This window comes from Mya arenaria, chromosome 3 (genome assembly GCF_026914265.1).
Source record: "Mya arenaria isolate MELC-2E11 chromosome 3, ASM2691426v1".
Taxonomy (NCBI): Eukaryota; Metazoa; Mollusca; class Bivalvia; order Myida; family Myidae; genus Mya; species Mya arenaria.
In genome coordinates, this window is record NC_069124.1 from 85109766 (window position 1) to 85126546 (window position 16781).

At 36.0% G+C, this 16781-nt stretch overlaps 1 protein-coding gene across 2 annotated transcripts in view; it reads right to left on the bottom strand.

The window, feature by feature from the left end:
• Window positions 1-1739: 1739 nt before the first annotated feature.
• The window catches only part of LOC128225563 (furin-like protease kpc-1), a 48189-nt gene continuing 33147 nt past the window's right edge, over window positions 1740-16781 (bottom strand). For both annotated transcript variants that reach the window (XM_052935429.1, XM_052935430.1), the window contains exons 16-22: window positions 16281-16471; window positions 14499-14636; window positions 14140-14236; window positions 8723-8832; window positions 7985-8082; window positions 7400-7574; window positions 1740-7096 (exon numbers count right to left, since the gene is read on the bottom strand). In XM_052935429.1, coding sequence (XP_052791389.1) covers window positions 6867-7096; window positions 7400-7574; window positions 7985-8082; window positions 8723-8832; window positions 14140-14236; window positions 14499-14636; window positions 16281-16471 — 1039 coding nt within the window. In that variant the 3' untranslated portion in view covers window positions 1740-6866. The remainder of the gene's footprint in view (window positions 7097-7399; window positions 7575-7984; window positions 8083-8722; window positions 8833-14139; window positions 14237-14498; window positions 14637-16280; window positions 16472-16781) is intronic.

Here is a 16781-nt window from a genome sequence, read left to right on the forward strand (position 1 = left end):
CAAATCATATTTATATACTCTGCAACAAAATTAGACATAGAAATGCATAAACATTAACAAAACACAATTGTAGTCTCGATTCGTCTGTAAGTGTAAAATGCACATACATGTACATGCAATTATTGCCTCGTTGGAACTCAATCAGTTTGCATGTTTTGTCAATGTGTATGCATTTCTAGTTCTGAATAATTTGTCAGTGTTTATACAATATGATTTTTATTCAAAGAATAAGATTAAGTCCTTTCAATCTCTCACTTATCATCGAAAAATTGTGCGTTCTTCTGGTTAGCAAGGCCGGCAAGTTCACAAATTATATACGTGGGCAAGAGCGCTGGAAACACATTTTGTCCTTGTACTTCAATCAGCATGGAACTCTATGCAACGGCATCTCACGGCAACAAATCGAAGTGGATTGACGTATATTTTAATAACATCTGATTAAAGCATATCATAAAAGACAAACTTTTCTTTAATAATCGCAAGTAATGGCTTGAAGAAATAAAGCCCTTCAATGAAAAAGTTATTTTATGAAAATCACGATGTTAAATAGTATCTGAAACTTGAATACGGGCTTAGCTGAAAACGAAGTCATTATATGAAGGCCATAAGCAGGCTTTATAACGATATAATTTATAGATTAGGCAATAACATGCTATTAGGAAAAAGAACCCTTCCCTGAGATATACGAGGCATCCATTAGCAGATAATGAAACTCGGATACAAAACAGCTAGTTTATATCGTATTTTATGACAAGGCTTTCAAAAAACGACAACAATATTTCTGTTCAAAAGAAACATGTTCACAATATTGATTTCTTTTCAAAATAAATAAAAAACAAATATAGTTTTAAATTACTTTTTATATGTACGCACACTTATTAATGTTGTGCTTCTGAAATATAGCAAAAAGCTGGCAACCCGATCCGTTATATGTGTTAAATTATTCATGTTCTAATTTAACCAGAATAGCTTCCACAAAATAGTGTTAATATATCAGTTTTTTGAGTGTGTCCCGAATGTGACTCAAGTCTGTAGAATAATTGGCAATGATATATTCTTAAGATGACAAATTAAGCACGAACTATGCGCCGATAGTTTTCTGATGTTCTTACAATCTGCCTTTACAGCTAGATACTGAAATAAGATTTGAGATAGATGAACACCATGTCAAAGGATTCCTTCAACTATACAAGTTAGCCATGCAAACATTACTCAGTACATACATATGCGTATAACATTTGAATGGAGACTTTAATGCACTATATGCATGTCTTTGATCATTGTACATTGTATGAGTGTGTGGTTCATTTTACGTCTATTAATGAATGCACATGGTTCCGGTCATCGTTTCCCTGTCCATCGCTGGCGGTACCAGACGGTATACGGGAACAATTGGCCGCAAGCAGTTGAAATTGTTTCCTAAAGCCGTCAACTTCGTGAATAATTCGTGTAACAATTGCCCTTCCTTTGTCACCGTAACCACTGGTTTGTAATTGTCGGAAAATCAAATCAATAGCCGCCACTCCTACAAATAATTCAGACGACTGTCATAAACAGAATTATTCCTGATATGATGCAATAATATTGTTCCCGATTCTTATTTGAGTCGAAATGAAATTAGTGCCTTCCCTTCTTTGTCGGCGATAGCCGAAGAACGCACCTGGAGCCTTACCACAATCACTGTGGTCTGCGCAGCGATACATATATATATATTGAGAACAAACGTAAGAACACAGGAGAAGAAATATACATCTGATTTATTTGCATTTTATAAATATAATTGTATAAACAACAAAACAAAAACAGTTTTGTATAATAAACATTACCAACCAAAACCAGGTCACTGCAGATAACAAACTATTAGAACATTATTTTATTCATAAAATGATCATTTTAAATTTTACAAAAATGTCTCCGCTAATGTGATTGTCGGACGAGGCTGCTTTAAGAGAGCTTTTGACGAAACCATCAAGTCGTTAATCGGATTTTATTAATCAAGCGGGGAATTGAGCTGTTCGCGAATGGGTATAGCTAGTATATAGACATATGCGCAAAACACTTAAGATATTTACTATTTTTTGCCAGGCTGGGCACTGCTAATGCCGATTTAATGGTTCAGTCACGTATGCACAGTGTATTAGTACACTCAGCACAAACTCGGTCACGTCTGCGCAGCGTACTAGTACACTCAGCACAAACTCGGTCACGTCTGTGCAGTGTGTACTTGTACACTCAGCACTAACTCGGTCACGTCTGCAAAGTGTGTACTAATACACTCAGCACTAACTCTGTCACGTCTTGTACACTCAGCACTAACTCGGTCACGTCTGCAAAGTGTGTACTAATACACTCAGCACTAACTCGGTCACGTCTTGTACACTCAGCACTAACTCGGTCACGTCTGCAAAGTGTGTACTAATACACTCAGCACTTACTCGGTCACGTCTGCACAGTGTGTACTAATACACTCAGCACTAACTCGGTCACGTCTGCACAGTGTGTACTAGTACACTCAGCACTAACTTAGCCTTCTCCGCACAGGTACCCTGGTTAAGGTTTGAAGGTAATATACACGCAGCAGAAATGTAAATATGTATAAAACTTACAATCTTTTTCTAGAACCATAATTCATGACTTCTTATACACACAAACATTATTTCATTAATAAAACCATGGAAGTTAACTTAAAATACAAGTGTAGGGATAAAACTTCCTTGGAGGTATTCTGGTTGACCATAGATACCAGAAACAGTTTTGTGTTAGGTGGGAAAGTCGACACATTGACTGTACATTATATGAACAGTCAAAACTATGAAACTGCTCGAGACTAAATATAAGATTCCTGAGGCAAAAATTGATGAAGAATGTTTTAAAATGTATTCTAATATTTCTCCGTTTAATTCAGTACCGGTATGTGAGAAAAGTGGTAAGCAATATCCAATCAAACATCAATTAAACATGGATTTCTGTAACAATCAGCAAATAATACTAGTTGTATTAACTTCAAACATTAGATGAAGTGACCTTAGTTCTGCTCATCAGCTGTACAATTTAAGAAAGGGTATGTTTTTCTTCCACTTGTGGCATGGGTTTGGTGCTTAAACATTTTCTTAATATATCTTATCCATGCAGTAACAGAAATATAGCCTCAAAAAACAACAATATATTCAAAACGATAAACACATATACTATAATCAATTATACATTAAACACTCAAAGACTTTACTACATGTATTCAAGTAAAAGGTTCCCCTTTATATTCTGTTAATGCATTTCATACAATTATGCAAAATGAAAGTTTTGGTAGAGAAAATTTGAATATCAAGCAGGAACACAGAAGGCCTGCTTTACATTGATTAGCTTATCTTGTCATTCAATGCATATTATATTATTTCATAATACATGCAACATTATTGTTTCACTATCTTTAAAGCTGCACTCTCACAGATATAATGTTTCTACAACTTACTTAATTTTTGTCTTGGAAAGAGAATTTTTTTGCGAAAATATCTGCAAACCAATGATAAAAGATTGCTGACAAAAGATCAGATCGCAGATTTTCATATTTGCGTTCAAAAATTAATGTTTTATGGTCAAAAACCGTAAAATGCATAAAACATTATTTTTTTAATTTAAAACATAAAAACCTGTCGCAAAAATTGGCTCGTTCTAAGACAGTAAATAAAAAAGTTGTTAAAACGTTCAATCTGTGAGAGTGCAGCTTTAAACAGTGGATACATCGTCTATGTTAAACTCTATGTGCAAAACATGTTATTTATACATCTATGTAGACTAAAACAGCCAGAAATACAAGTATATATTGTTCCAAAACATTTGTTCAAGGGTTACAAAAATCCTGCACAAACTACGAATAAAAATTGTACAAGAATAAAGTGTGCAATAATTGTATGCATACAACTAAATGAAAGACTGAAGTTATGATAAAAGTCATGCATACAAAAACACCCAGGCCAAATTACTGCTATATAGTGGTCGTTTATAAATTTCTCACTCTGCAGCCAGCATATGCAAGAATATGGATTTATGCCATCAAACAGCCTCACAAATAAACATTTATAGAACAATTACATACAAGTCACTTCTCTTACACACAGAAAAAATAACACAAGACAAAACAGATCTGATTTCTTTTTGTGATTATGAAAAAAATTACTGAGTAAACTGGCATTTAAAAAGCTTAGAATTTTAATTTTTAAAAACTTTTTTATCCTTTGTACTGTAATAACATAACTTGTATTTTTTTCTTACAGAAATAAGTCTTGGAATAAGCAAACTATATATGATAAATTTATCTGGGGAGAAATTTAATCCATTAACTCAGCAACATTGTGCCAAATCTACAAGTTTTCCACAGATATTTAAAATACAATTTTTATCTGATATTGGGCCAATATAAAGTGCAAGGCAGCAGCAGTAGGTAATATGCCTTTGGTATAAATACAGTCCACAATGGCAGTATGTGTGATAGTGATTTGCTAAGATGTCAAAATGAACTTTGATCATGACAAATGGCAAGAAAACTGAAAATTCAGAAATGAAACTACCCTGCTAACTAGTTTTCACAATCAGTTTTTTGGTATTACAGTGGAACCTCACTAAACCGGATCTCCACAAAACCGGAATCCTCTTTTTTCAGAGTCCCGATTTTCCCCTTCTATTTTCAATTTAAAATAATCCCCACATTACCGGAACCTCGGAATTCCGGATACCGGACAAAAAATCGAGAAAATTTGTTAGTTGTCAACGTAATTTTACCTCGCAAAACCGCACATATATTTGTTCAAACATGTCAAAATGATTTTGTGTATTAGGAATTCGCGAATCGCGTGTCACTTTGTTTTGACAGCCGGTGCGTCGTAAAATATTGCACCTTTGATGTTGTGATAACTCGATAATCGATAATGATGATTGCGCTGTGGATTGACTGCCGCGCGATAATCAAACGTTAATCAAACTTGTGAAAAGAAAATTGATTGAAACATTAATTTGTTTGTTGCAGAAAATAAAGAATTAGAAACGGTTATTAAGTGATCATTTTAGAGAGTTGTTTTATCTAAAGACATCTATGAGTGAATCAAATTAGAGCGGTGCTTTAATTAAACTATCAAACATACTTAACAAGCATTAAATTACGCGAGTTGTTTTATTTTTTTAGATTCGGAAAAAAGATGATAATAAAAACGCAGAATTATGTTTATCACTTTTGCATGTGCTTTAATCATGTCTCAACCTCTGTCTAAAACTGTATAAACTGTATCTGTAATGTACATTGATATATAAATGAATATACATGTATACTCTATGCATTATTTCAAGTTACTTGAACCATCGTTGATGTAAAATAAATGTTATCTTTATGTGTTTTTATTTTATTCCAATTTCCAACTTCCCTTTAAAGTTAATATTTTGAGCAAACTTACTCCGTACATCAAATCCTCACTAAACCGGAATCCTCACTAAACCGGAAATTTTGCCCAGTCCGGTTTAGTGAGTTTTCACTGTACTAATAAAGACTATGTTAAGTCTATGCTTGAAACTGAGATGACCTGCATCAAAATCTAACTCAACACTTACAATAATGGAAACATAATGCCGTGCCACTGGGCACCACTAAAATGATGCGAGAACTCTCATATTGAATGAACATCACATTTGTATCCCATACTACAAACAAATGATTTATTTGTTGTTAAATGTTATATAGTGACACAACAGATTGACACAACTCAAATGAGATGGACATAATACATGTATATAACTGTGACACTCTTTAACAGTACATACAGAGAACAACCCTACATATGTGAGCCTGGAAGAACCAAGCATGTCTATAAACGTACATCCTTCTTGAGAATAGGTAATCATACATGTTACAATCAAGTTGTAATAAGAGAAAGATTTCTTTGATCTGGCCAATCAACTTGAGACAAAAAACATACCGACGTGAAATATGCATTTGGGTGGCTGTGACATAATCTTCAAACACAAATAAAGTGTGTGCAAACCTAAATCTGATTTCTGTATAATCTGATTTCATTAATTGAGCATGTAATATAAAACCTGAAGTAAGTTATTTGATCAATGTTGGACTAAAGCTTAATCGCTCACACTTTAAACCAGTTTCTCCATTAGCAGAGGAAAGTAAATTAAATTTTCAAGGAAAAAACTTTCTTAGCATCATTAAACTTTCTTAGCATCATTAATTGAATATGTGCACGTTTTTGAAGGTATTAATCATATATCATGAATGAGCATACACATGTGGTATAGCTTTTAACAGTCCAGGGTCACAATAATCTATTCGATCATCCACTGTAGTCATCTCTCAGCATGTAAATAATGTTAAAATGTTAACACAAATAATGACGCCTCCATGCCCTCATCCGCTCCCCCTGCCCCACATACACACTTATTGACATAAACATCTACCCAGATATACCGACATATTCACACAACCTTGCTGCTGCACCATTGTGTCATATATAAATGAAAAATATCACATGTGGCTACAAGTTGTAACACTGACCATCAAACCATAATTCCTTGTTGATTGTGAGTCAAATGACAGCAAAGTGTAATTATGCTAGAAATAGGTTTATAATGTTACTTTTAGTATTAAAATTACGTATAGTCAATTTTAAATGCATTAAAGAGAATTCAAATTGTGAAATCAAAAAGGTTATTTACAATAGGTATACTTTTATAAGGAAAGTGCTTCATTTCTTAAACATTTTTAGTTTGCAAAAGAACATATATAATATAACACACGATGTATGATTTGATGGTTCACAATTTGTAGAGTTTCCTATATCGATAAGGCAAACATAGCTAAACTAGAGTGTTGATCAAGACGCCTCTCCTATATCAACAGACATGTCATCCGTCTTCAGCTCGGAGTATCGGTACCCTGACTTGTCCGCTCCGTTCCTACGACAGCCGATCCAGACAGCTACGACAACAAATATGGAGAGACAGGTGATGACTATGACGAGAAGAACCACAATGAGTGTGGCCACTGAGAAAAGCTGCTTCGCATCAGATGACTCCGGAGGTTGAGCAGATATATCACATTTACCTTCAAAAGACATTGTAATATGAACATGGACAACGTTAATGTGAGTGAACTTGAAATTTACTGATCAGCCTGTTAACACTGATGAAAAATAACAAATCATTTACTTACAGCTATATTTGATTTAACAATACATATAATTTCAAATTGGGAAAAATGTTTTGTTTTTTTCTCAATTCTAAATGTATCAGAACTAGCAAGAAAAGCAGCTCCATTATGCTTCTTGTGATGGCATCAGTCACATTCTCTTTCATTTTGTGACAAACAGTACCATGGTATGGACAAAGAGAGAGAACTCTCACTCACCATCCTCTACACATTTACAGCAGTCTTTATCTCCCCTGCTCCAGGTGAGTGCGGAGCAGCAAGTCATGCAGCGTCGCAACAGGTTGTTGTAGCCATACGGCGCAACACACGCCAGGCAGTCCGATTGACTTGGACCAATACATGCACGACAGTTGTCAGTACAGGATTTACATGACTGAAATATATGGAGAGAAAATGGGGATATATCAGGAAAAAGAGGGGGTAAAAATAAAAAATAAAAATGAAATGCATTACAGATTACCAAACAAAAATGTTTATGACTTGCTAGACATATTCATATGTTCGGTGTAAATATTTTAACTGATTCTCATATTTATATCTTAGGTCCCTCATGTTTCTTTAAAAGAATGCAGCCTGTTTTCAATTAAAAATATTTTAAATAAATGTAACAATTCTACATATTTACCTTTAATCAAAGTTGTATGAATCAATTTATGTATTATTGTTTAAATTAATAAATCCCAAAACAAAGGGACAGTATATTCAAATACTCCATATTTACTTATTTTTCACATAATATAGGAATGCTACACTAAGAGAATAAAGTTGACCCTGCCCCCATACCATAGAGTTCCACTGGAAGTAGGTGCCCTCAGGACAGTTCTGCTGCTGGATGCACACCCCAGTCACGTAATTAAAACCCTCGGGACACACATTACACCCTGAAAAATATACAGACATCCTGAAATATACACAAGGTCACCATGACCCTAACCTTTGACCTATTGGCTCCAAAATCAATAAGGGGCATCTACTGACCAATGCGTAAATAAGTTTGAAGACACTTCACTAGGTGTTCCAAAATTGTTTATCCAGGGTTTAAGTAAAGGTCATCCTGTGCGTACCAAGCTTGAAGACACTTCACCAGGTGTTCCAAAATTGTTTATCCAGGGTTTAAGTAAAGGTCATCCTGTGCATACCAAGCTTGAAGTCTCTACACCAAGTAAGTCAAAAATTATTTATTTGAAATTGAATTGTAAAACATGTAGAGACCGCCAAACAAATTAATCATTACGTGTCTGCCAGGTTTCACATGTGACTCAAAAATTGCTTAAACTCACGTGTGGACCAACATTTGAGAAACAATGTCATGAAACATCAGACTGAGCAGGAAGATTTTACACAGAAACATGTCTGTCTTGATTTTCACCTCATTGGTTTGGTTGGTAATACCCGGTAACCAATTTAGACAAGCTTCCAGGCACTTTTCTGAGAAATCAATTGCATTTACCATTGATATCTCAACACAATGCCAATACACTAAACTATTTAAAAATCTTTTATAAACAAACTTTCACTCACTGTCGCCACAGTGTTGGCACTGCTGGAATACAAACTTGGAGCTGTAGTTCACGTGGAACGGCTGGTAACCATTATCACATGAGTGCACGCAACTCCCGTTTTGAAGGTAGCTGAAATATGCAAAACGGAACAGTAGAGTACTATTGGACATGTAACAGTAGTTTATTATTACCTGGTTCACTATATAGATACAAATCTGTTATTTTTTGCTGTTTTACATGAAAGCCAACAATATTAACTCTTCTTCTCTCGCACTGTGATATCATTGGAATTTCCAAATTTTACTTTGAGACGGCATCTCATCATCATGTTTTTAAAATTTTGTTCAAATGAAAAATTTCATCAGGTACCGGGTAATAAAACAGTCACCGTGTATTTCCTTTTTTGTTTAGATGAACTTTTGATTAAGTAATAAAAAATAAAGACATTTCATGGTTATTTGGGTGACAGTCAAAACTGTTGTCTCTTGGTGATAGGAATGATATTCTGTACTGTTGCTCTCGCCTCGGGTAACAGTTTAGATGTCAACCCCTCCACCTCGGGACAACAGTTTTGCTTGTTACCAAATGACCATGGAATAACTGTATACTATTGGTCATGTATCAATAGTTTACCATTTGCCATGTACCAGTAGTCTACTATTGGCCATGTACCAGTAGTTTACTATTGGCCATGCAACGGTAGTTTTTTATTGGCCATGTAACAGTAGTCTACTATTGGCCATGTTACGGTAGTTTACTATTGGCCATGTAACAGTAGTTTACTATTGGCCATGTAACGGTAGTCTACTATAGGCCATGTAACGGTAGTTTACTATTGGCCATGTAACGGTAGTCTACTATTGGTCATGTAACGGTAGTCTACTATTGGCCATGTAACGGTAGTTTACTATTGGCCATGTAATGGTAGTTTACTATTGGCCATGTAACAGTAGTCTACTATTGGCCATGTAACAGTAGTTTACTATTGGCCATGTAACAGAAGTTTACTATTGGCCATGTAACAGTAGTCTACTATTGGTCATGTAATGGTAGTCTACTATTGGCCATGTAACGGTAGTTTACTATTGGCCATGTAATGGTAGTTTACTATTGGCCATGTAACAGTAGTCTACTATTGGCCATGTAACGGTAGTTTACTATTGGCCATGTAACAGAAGTTTACTATTGGCCATGTAACGGTAGTCTACTATTGGCCATGTAACAGTAGTCTACTATTGGCCATGTAACAGTATTCTTCTATTGGCCATGTAACAGTAGTCTACTATTGGCCATGTAACAGTAGTCTTCTATTGGCCATGTAACAGAAGTCTACTACTGGCCATGTAACGGTAGTTTACTATTGGCCATGTAACGGTAGTCTACTATTGGCCATGTAACGGTAGTTTACTATTGGCCATGTAACGGTAGTCTATATTGGCCATGTAACAGTAGTCTACTATTGGCCAGGTAACGGTAGTCTACTATTGGCCATGTAACGGTAGTCTACTATTGGCCATGTAACGGTAGTCTTCTATTGGCCATGTAATGGTAGTCTACTATTGGCCATGTAACGGTAGTCTTCTATTGGCCATGTAACGGTAGTTTACTATTGGCCATGTAACAGTAGTTTACTATTGGCCATGTAACTGTAGTTTACTATTGGCCATGTAACAGTAGTCTACTATTGGCCATGTAACAGTAGTCTACTATTAGTAGTCTACTATTGGCGATGTCACAGTAGTCTACTTTTGGCCATGTAACAGTAATTTACTTTTGGCCATGTAACACTAATTTACTTTTGGCCATGTAACGGTAGTTTACTATTGGTCATGTAACAGCAGTCTACTATTGGCCATGTAACAGTAGTCTACTATAGGCCATGTAACAGTAGTCTACTATTGGCCATGTACCAGTAGTTTACAATTGGCCATGTACCAGTAGTTTACTATTGGCCATGCAACGGTAGTTTAATATTGGCCATGTAACAGTAGTCTACTATTGGCCATGGAACGGTAGTTTACTATTGGCCATGTAACGGTAGTTTACTATTGGCCATGTAACGGTAGTTTACTATAGGCCATGTAACGGTAGTTTACTATAGGCCATGTAACAGTAGTTTACTATTGGCCATGTAACGGTAGTTTACTATTGGCCATGTAACAGTAGTTTACTATTGGCCATGTAACGGTAGTTTACTATAGGCCATGTAACAGTAGTTTACTATTGGCCATGTAACGGTAGTCTACTATTGGCCATGTAACGGTAGTCTACTATTGGCCATGTAACGGTAGTCTACTATTGGCCATGTAATGGTAGTTTACTATTGGCCATGTAACAGTAGTCTACTATTGGCCATGTAATGGTAATCTACAATTGGCCATGTAACAGTAGTTTACTATTGGCCATGTAACGGTAGTCTACTATTGGCCATGTAACAGAAGTCTACTATTGGCCATGTAACGGTTTTCTTCTATTGGCCATGTCACAGTAGTCTACTATTGGCCATGAAACAGTAGTCTTATTTTGGCCATGTAACAGTAGTCTACTATTGGCCATGTAACGGTAGTTTACTATTGGCCATGTAACGGTAGTTTACTATTGGCCATGTAACAGTAGTTTACTATTGGCCATGTAACAGTACTTTACTATTGGCCATGTAACCATAGTCTACTATTGGCCATGTAACGGTAGTTTACTATTGGCCATGTAACGGTAGTCTACTATTGGCCATGTAACGGTAGTCTACTATTGGCCATGTAACGGTAGTCTACTATTGGCCATGTAACGGTAGTCTACTATTGGCCATGTAACGGTAGTCTTCTATTGGCCATGTAACAGTAGTCTACTATTGGCCATGTAATGGTAGTCTACTATTAGCCATGTAACGGTAGTTACTATTGGCCATGTAACGGTAGTCTTCTATTGGCCATGAAACGGTAGTCTACTATTGACCATGTAACGGTAGTTTACTATTGGCCATGTAACGGTAGTCTACTATTGGCCATGTAACGGTAGTCTACTATTGGCCATGTAACGGTAGTCTACTATTGGCCATGTAACGGTAGTCTACTATTGGCCATGTAACAGTAGTCTACTATTGGCCATGTTACAGTAGTCTACTATTGGCCATGTAACAGTAGTTTACTATTGGCCATGTAACGGTAGTTTACTATTGGTCATGTAACAGTAGTTTACTATTGGCCATGTAACGGTAGTCTACTATCAGCCATGTAACAGTAGTTTACTATTGGCCATGTAACGGTAGTCTACTATCAGCCATGTAACAGTAGTTTACTATTGGCTATTAACAGTAGTTTACTATTGGCCATGTAACAGTAATTTACTATTAGTCATGTAACAGTAGTTAACAATTTGCAATGGTGGCCATGTTTTTCAACAAACTAAACTCATTTGAAGAAAATTTAGTAACACAAGAAACCTTTTATATAATCAGTGTGAGCTGAGACAAAAAGATTTTCTGAAGAGAAGATCTTCAAAGTGTTCCATATAGTTATATATTGAAGACTTGCCCCGCCTCTTGGCAGTCATTTTTTTAAACCAACATAATTTGAAAGAATTTGGTAGCTGTTCATCCAAGGAACATTTCCATGATATTTGGCAAGCAGTTTCTGAGGAGAAGATTTTTAAAGTTTCCATACAGCCATTTAATGGAAATTAGCCCCCATTCCAGCAGCCATGTTTTCAAACAAAACATTTTGGCTCAAAAGAGTTTGGTAAAGGTGGTTTCTCAGTAGAAGATTTTAAAAGATGTCAATATCAAACAAGAGGCCCAAGAGGGTCATTTTCAATCCAGAGCATGTATGTATGGGTAATAGGCAACAAACATAAAGTTCATGTTTTGTGTTTTGGTTAGCTGAAAACGTTGCTGGTTCAACATCTGAGGTCAGAAGGTGTGGTAAGCAGATTAGTTGGATGAACCAATTTAATATGCCAAGGAAAGGTCATCTGAGGAAAATAATATTTGCTTTCAAAATTGTACTCATGGTTAAAATGTCATTTCTGTAGCTTTAAAAATAAAAAAAAATAGTCAAAAGGTCAAGGTCAATTTGATGCTCATTTGCTAAACTGTACTCATTGTTCAAATTTCATTGTTGTAGCTTTAAAAATAAAAAAGGAGATCAAAAGGGGTGGGGCCAGCTTTGGCCCCAGAAGCATAATTTCAACTGTTTTGCTAGACGGTCAGCATATGATGCTCTACAACAAATATCACACAAGGTATGAGCCTTGTGGTTTGAAACAAGAAGATTTTGAAAATATTTCTCAAATAAGTCTCTAGGAAACTTGTGACCCCCGGGGCAGTGCCAATTTTGACCCCAGGGGCATAATTTGAACAACCATGGTAGCGGACCACTAAATTATGCCTTATTCAAAATAGCAAGGGTCTGCATATCTGTTTCAGACAAAAAGGTTTTCAAACACTCCCAATTTAAGTATACCAAACCTGTGAACCCTGGGGAATGGCCAGGAATGACCCCAGGGGCATAATTTGAACAAACATTCACAAGCAATTGTGTTTAGATGGATGCGTGAACTACAGACACTTTGGCCAAAAGAGCTAAAAATGGCCTTTGGCCTTTCAACAAGAACAAGGGAAAGTAGTACACAAAACCAACTGCACAACCAAATAGGAAGTTGTCTCCTTTAATCCTAAACTTTACTTTACATGTAAACTTGGCTAAAAAGACTTCACTCATGTAGACTTGGCTAAAAATAGACTTAGCTAAAAATGGCATTTTTTTATACTTTCAAGGCCAATAATCTAGGCATGCATGGGCAGATCTGGTTTTCGAAAGGAACCGAGCTCTGATAGATATCTAAATACTGTACAAGTTTCATTGAGATACAATCAAAACTGAAGACTGTATAGTGTTCACAAGCAATTGTTTACAGACGCAAGGATGCACATACAACATACTTTGGCCAGTAGAGCTAAAAACCACCAATGCCCCTGGCATCCCCTTTTTTTCAAACCAACATGGCTTGAAGGAATTTGGTAAGAGTCACCATTTCCATGGAAGTATTTCTAAATTAAACCGGCATTTTTTCTGCAGTTTTTTTGTCCACCCGAGCTTTGCCAGGGAGAAACCAATTGCCCAGTGCTTAAGGAGATGTTGTTTAAAGGAAAATGGTTTGACCACTAACAATGAATGGCTGGAAACAGATAACAGACAATAACCCAATCACAGTGTCTCACCCTTGAGCTCAGGTACGCTAGAAAATCTCGAAAACTGTCCGACAACTAATTATTTTTTTACTGGTACCTGTGCTAGTATGGGCAATACATACAGATGAGAAGAAATTCCTCTATGTATTTTGTTTTTTAGGTTTCGAATTTTAAATGACAAAAAAAAAAGAATTTACAAATTAAATTTCAAGTTATCCTCACTAGCCTGGTATATTTCTTGCAGTGCTTACCTGCCCTTATCACAGCAAGTACAGTTGTCTGCGCTGGTGCACGAGAAACAGCTGTCTGGGCATGTGTGACAATTCCCCGTCTCCTCAAGGTACTCCCCTGTACATTTGTTAATTGAACATTTTGACTTTTATCAATTTACTTTAACAACACAAAAATAGCAAACTCTGTGGAGATGTTTTTGACAAAGAAATACTTCCTAGGATTACAACTATTATCATGCAGTAATGAATAGAGAGCACTTCTAAACACCATTTTCATTATTATTCTTAACACCAATATTTCTCTATATTATGGATGTACAGCTGTACAAAGTGGGTCACATGAAGCAGCTAACATCGAGTCCCATGAATGTCCTCACCTGTGGCACACTCCTTCGCGTAGACACACGTTTTCCCGTTGAGTTGCTGGCCATCACCACATGCTGAACAGTGGGAGCTGGATCCCTCACACTCGGCACAAACACCACTGCAGACGCGGCAGTGGTGGCTAGCCTCATCTGAAATGTACGTATGTTTTAATACAGTATTAAATACTCAAAGACTATGAATTCTTCAATCTGAAATAGTAAAATGAAAATTAAAAAAAAGCGAAAGTTTTTACTGCTGGATGAAACACTAGCCATAATGCGTTAGGATAAAAGAGATAAGATAAAAATGGAACTATAGATCCCAGAAACATAATATCTTTATACACACTTAAGTATACTATCAAAGAATAAAGAGATAAAATATTTTTGTTAAACAGTTTAATGTACCAATTTGTTGAAGAGATTGAATGTTCCAAAGGTTTAATATGGATGAACCATGGACCTATCATGCTGGGACATATGTGGGAAATCATGATTGAAATATGCATGGAACAGGTCAAATATGACTTCATAACAGTAGGGACTTAGACCATTCATTCACTACAGTTTCCCAATAGATAGTGAATACTTAAATATGGCAATTTCCTGAACATAACTCATACCTTTGCAAATAAACTCATTTAACCACTTGCTTCATAACAGCCCATGCAAGGACTGACATGCCTTCATGCTTGACAAAACATAACATGTATTAGTCTGGCAGATAATATATATTTCTTCGCAATTATCAGACATGCACAAATATTTGATTCCTGCCATAAAATTGACCCTTCAATGTGCAAAGATATCTGGCATGGCATTCCCATTACAGTTCAAGACAGGGTACTATAGAAGATGAGAGTTATAAAAGTTTATATGACAGCTACAGACATAACCGGGCTACAACTATCATGGGGATTCACATCACATCCTACCTTCTTGTAACAGCCCGGCAGACAAGTTCAAAAACAACACGCAGGACTTGGTTTATATGCGGTCATTGTAAACGGACGACAACAAGTTTGAAAATCATTCAAACAGCCTTCAGTGATAAAAAAAATATTCATGCTGTCATAAAAATATTCACAGGAATATCGTTAAGTCGTGAGTTGTGTTTAGACCACCTGTATGACTTGCACAAGGACAACTATACACAAAATCTCATGAGAACCCACATAATACCAGCGTGAATGGACACACGTGTCTCCATGTAATAGAAGCTTTGTACATGATAATGTGCCAGACATGTTTCTAACATTAAGGTGTCTCGGCAGAATTTCCAAGAACTGTTTCCAAGGGTTTAATCATCTCAACACCAAAAGCAGATTTTAAGAACTATCTGAAATAAAATAGTTTTCTGAAACAGTTTCACTTCTTGAAAGAATCATTGTAACTCTTAACCTTCAAGGAACCTTTTGGGCTTAATAATTTTGTAGTATTATTTCCTAAGAATTTATTTGTAAATAACCTTTTGTATACAAAACCAGATGGAATTTAGCACAATGTTTGTAAAATAACATATCCAAATCAACATATGCAATTAGAGAACTACTTATATCTAATAACTTTAAGGCAATCCATTAAATAAGCATTTTGTGTTTTAATAACAATGAACACTACAATTCTGAGACATAAATTTAATTTCTTCAGTCAACCTAAGGGAATAAATATAAAGCACCAGACATATTGAATCATTCTGTCTCTCAGAATGCTATCAATACAAATTCCAAGACTTAAACCAGGATTTCCATAGCTGTTTCCAGTACTTGGCCCGATAAGGCACGGCACACATACTTTTGTAGTATCCCTTCTCGCACGTCTTCTCGCATGTGCCCTTCCCCTCGACCAGCAGGAAGCCCGGCTTGCACTTCATACACATCACCTTGTTCTCAGAGATCTGTGTGCACGTTTCGCATGAGCTGTGACATTCCCTACACTCGTAACTGTCCGCGTAAAAGTTGTTGGGGCACGTTTCCACACACAGACTAGAAAATACATGCAATAAAAAATGTTAGAGATATATGTATACTGGTAGCACTGTTACTGATCTATGATTGTTACTAAAGGCCTTGGGGCCATTTCTAAAAAAGATTTTATTCTTCCTTCCATTATCTTAAATCTGTGTGAAAGTCACCAATGGCATCAGATCGGGGTTTTTTACGTTTCCTCTGCTAAATATTTATTTTTAATACTTGCTTAAGTTCAATTCAATTCACTCAAATATGTAGCAAATAAGAAAAACAAGGCACTAAGATAATTTCAATTTACAACTTAGATCAACTAAGATCTTTATTG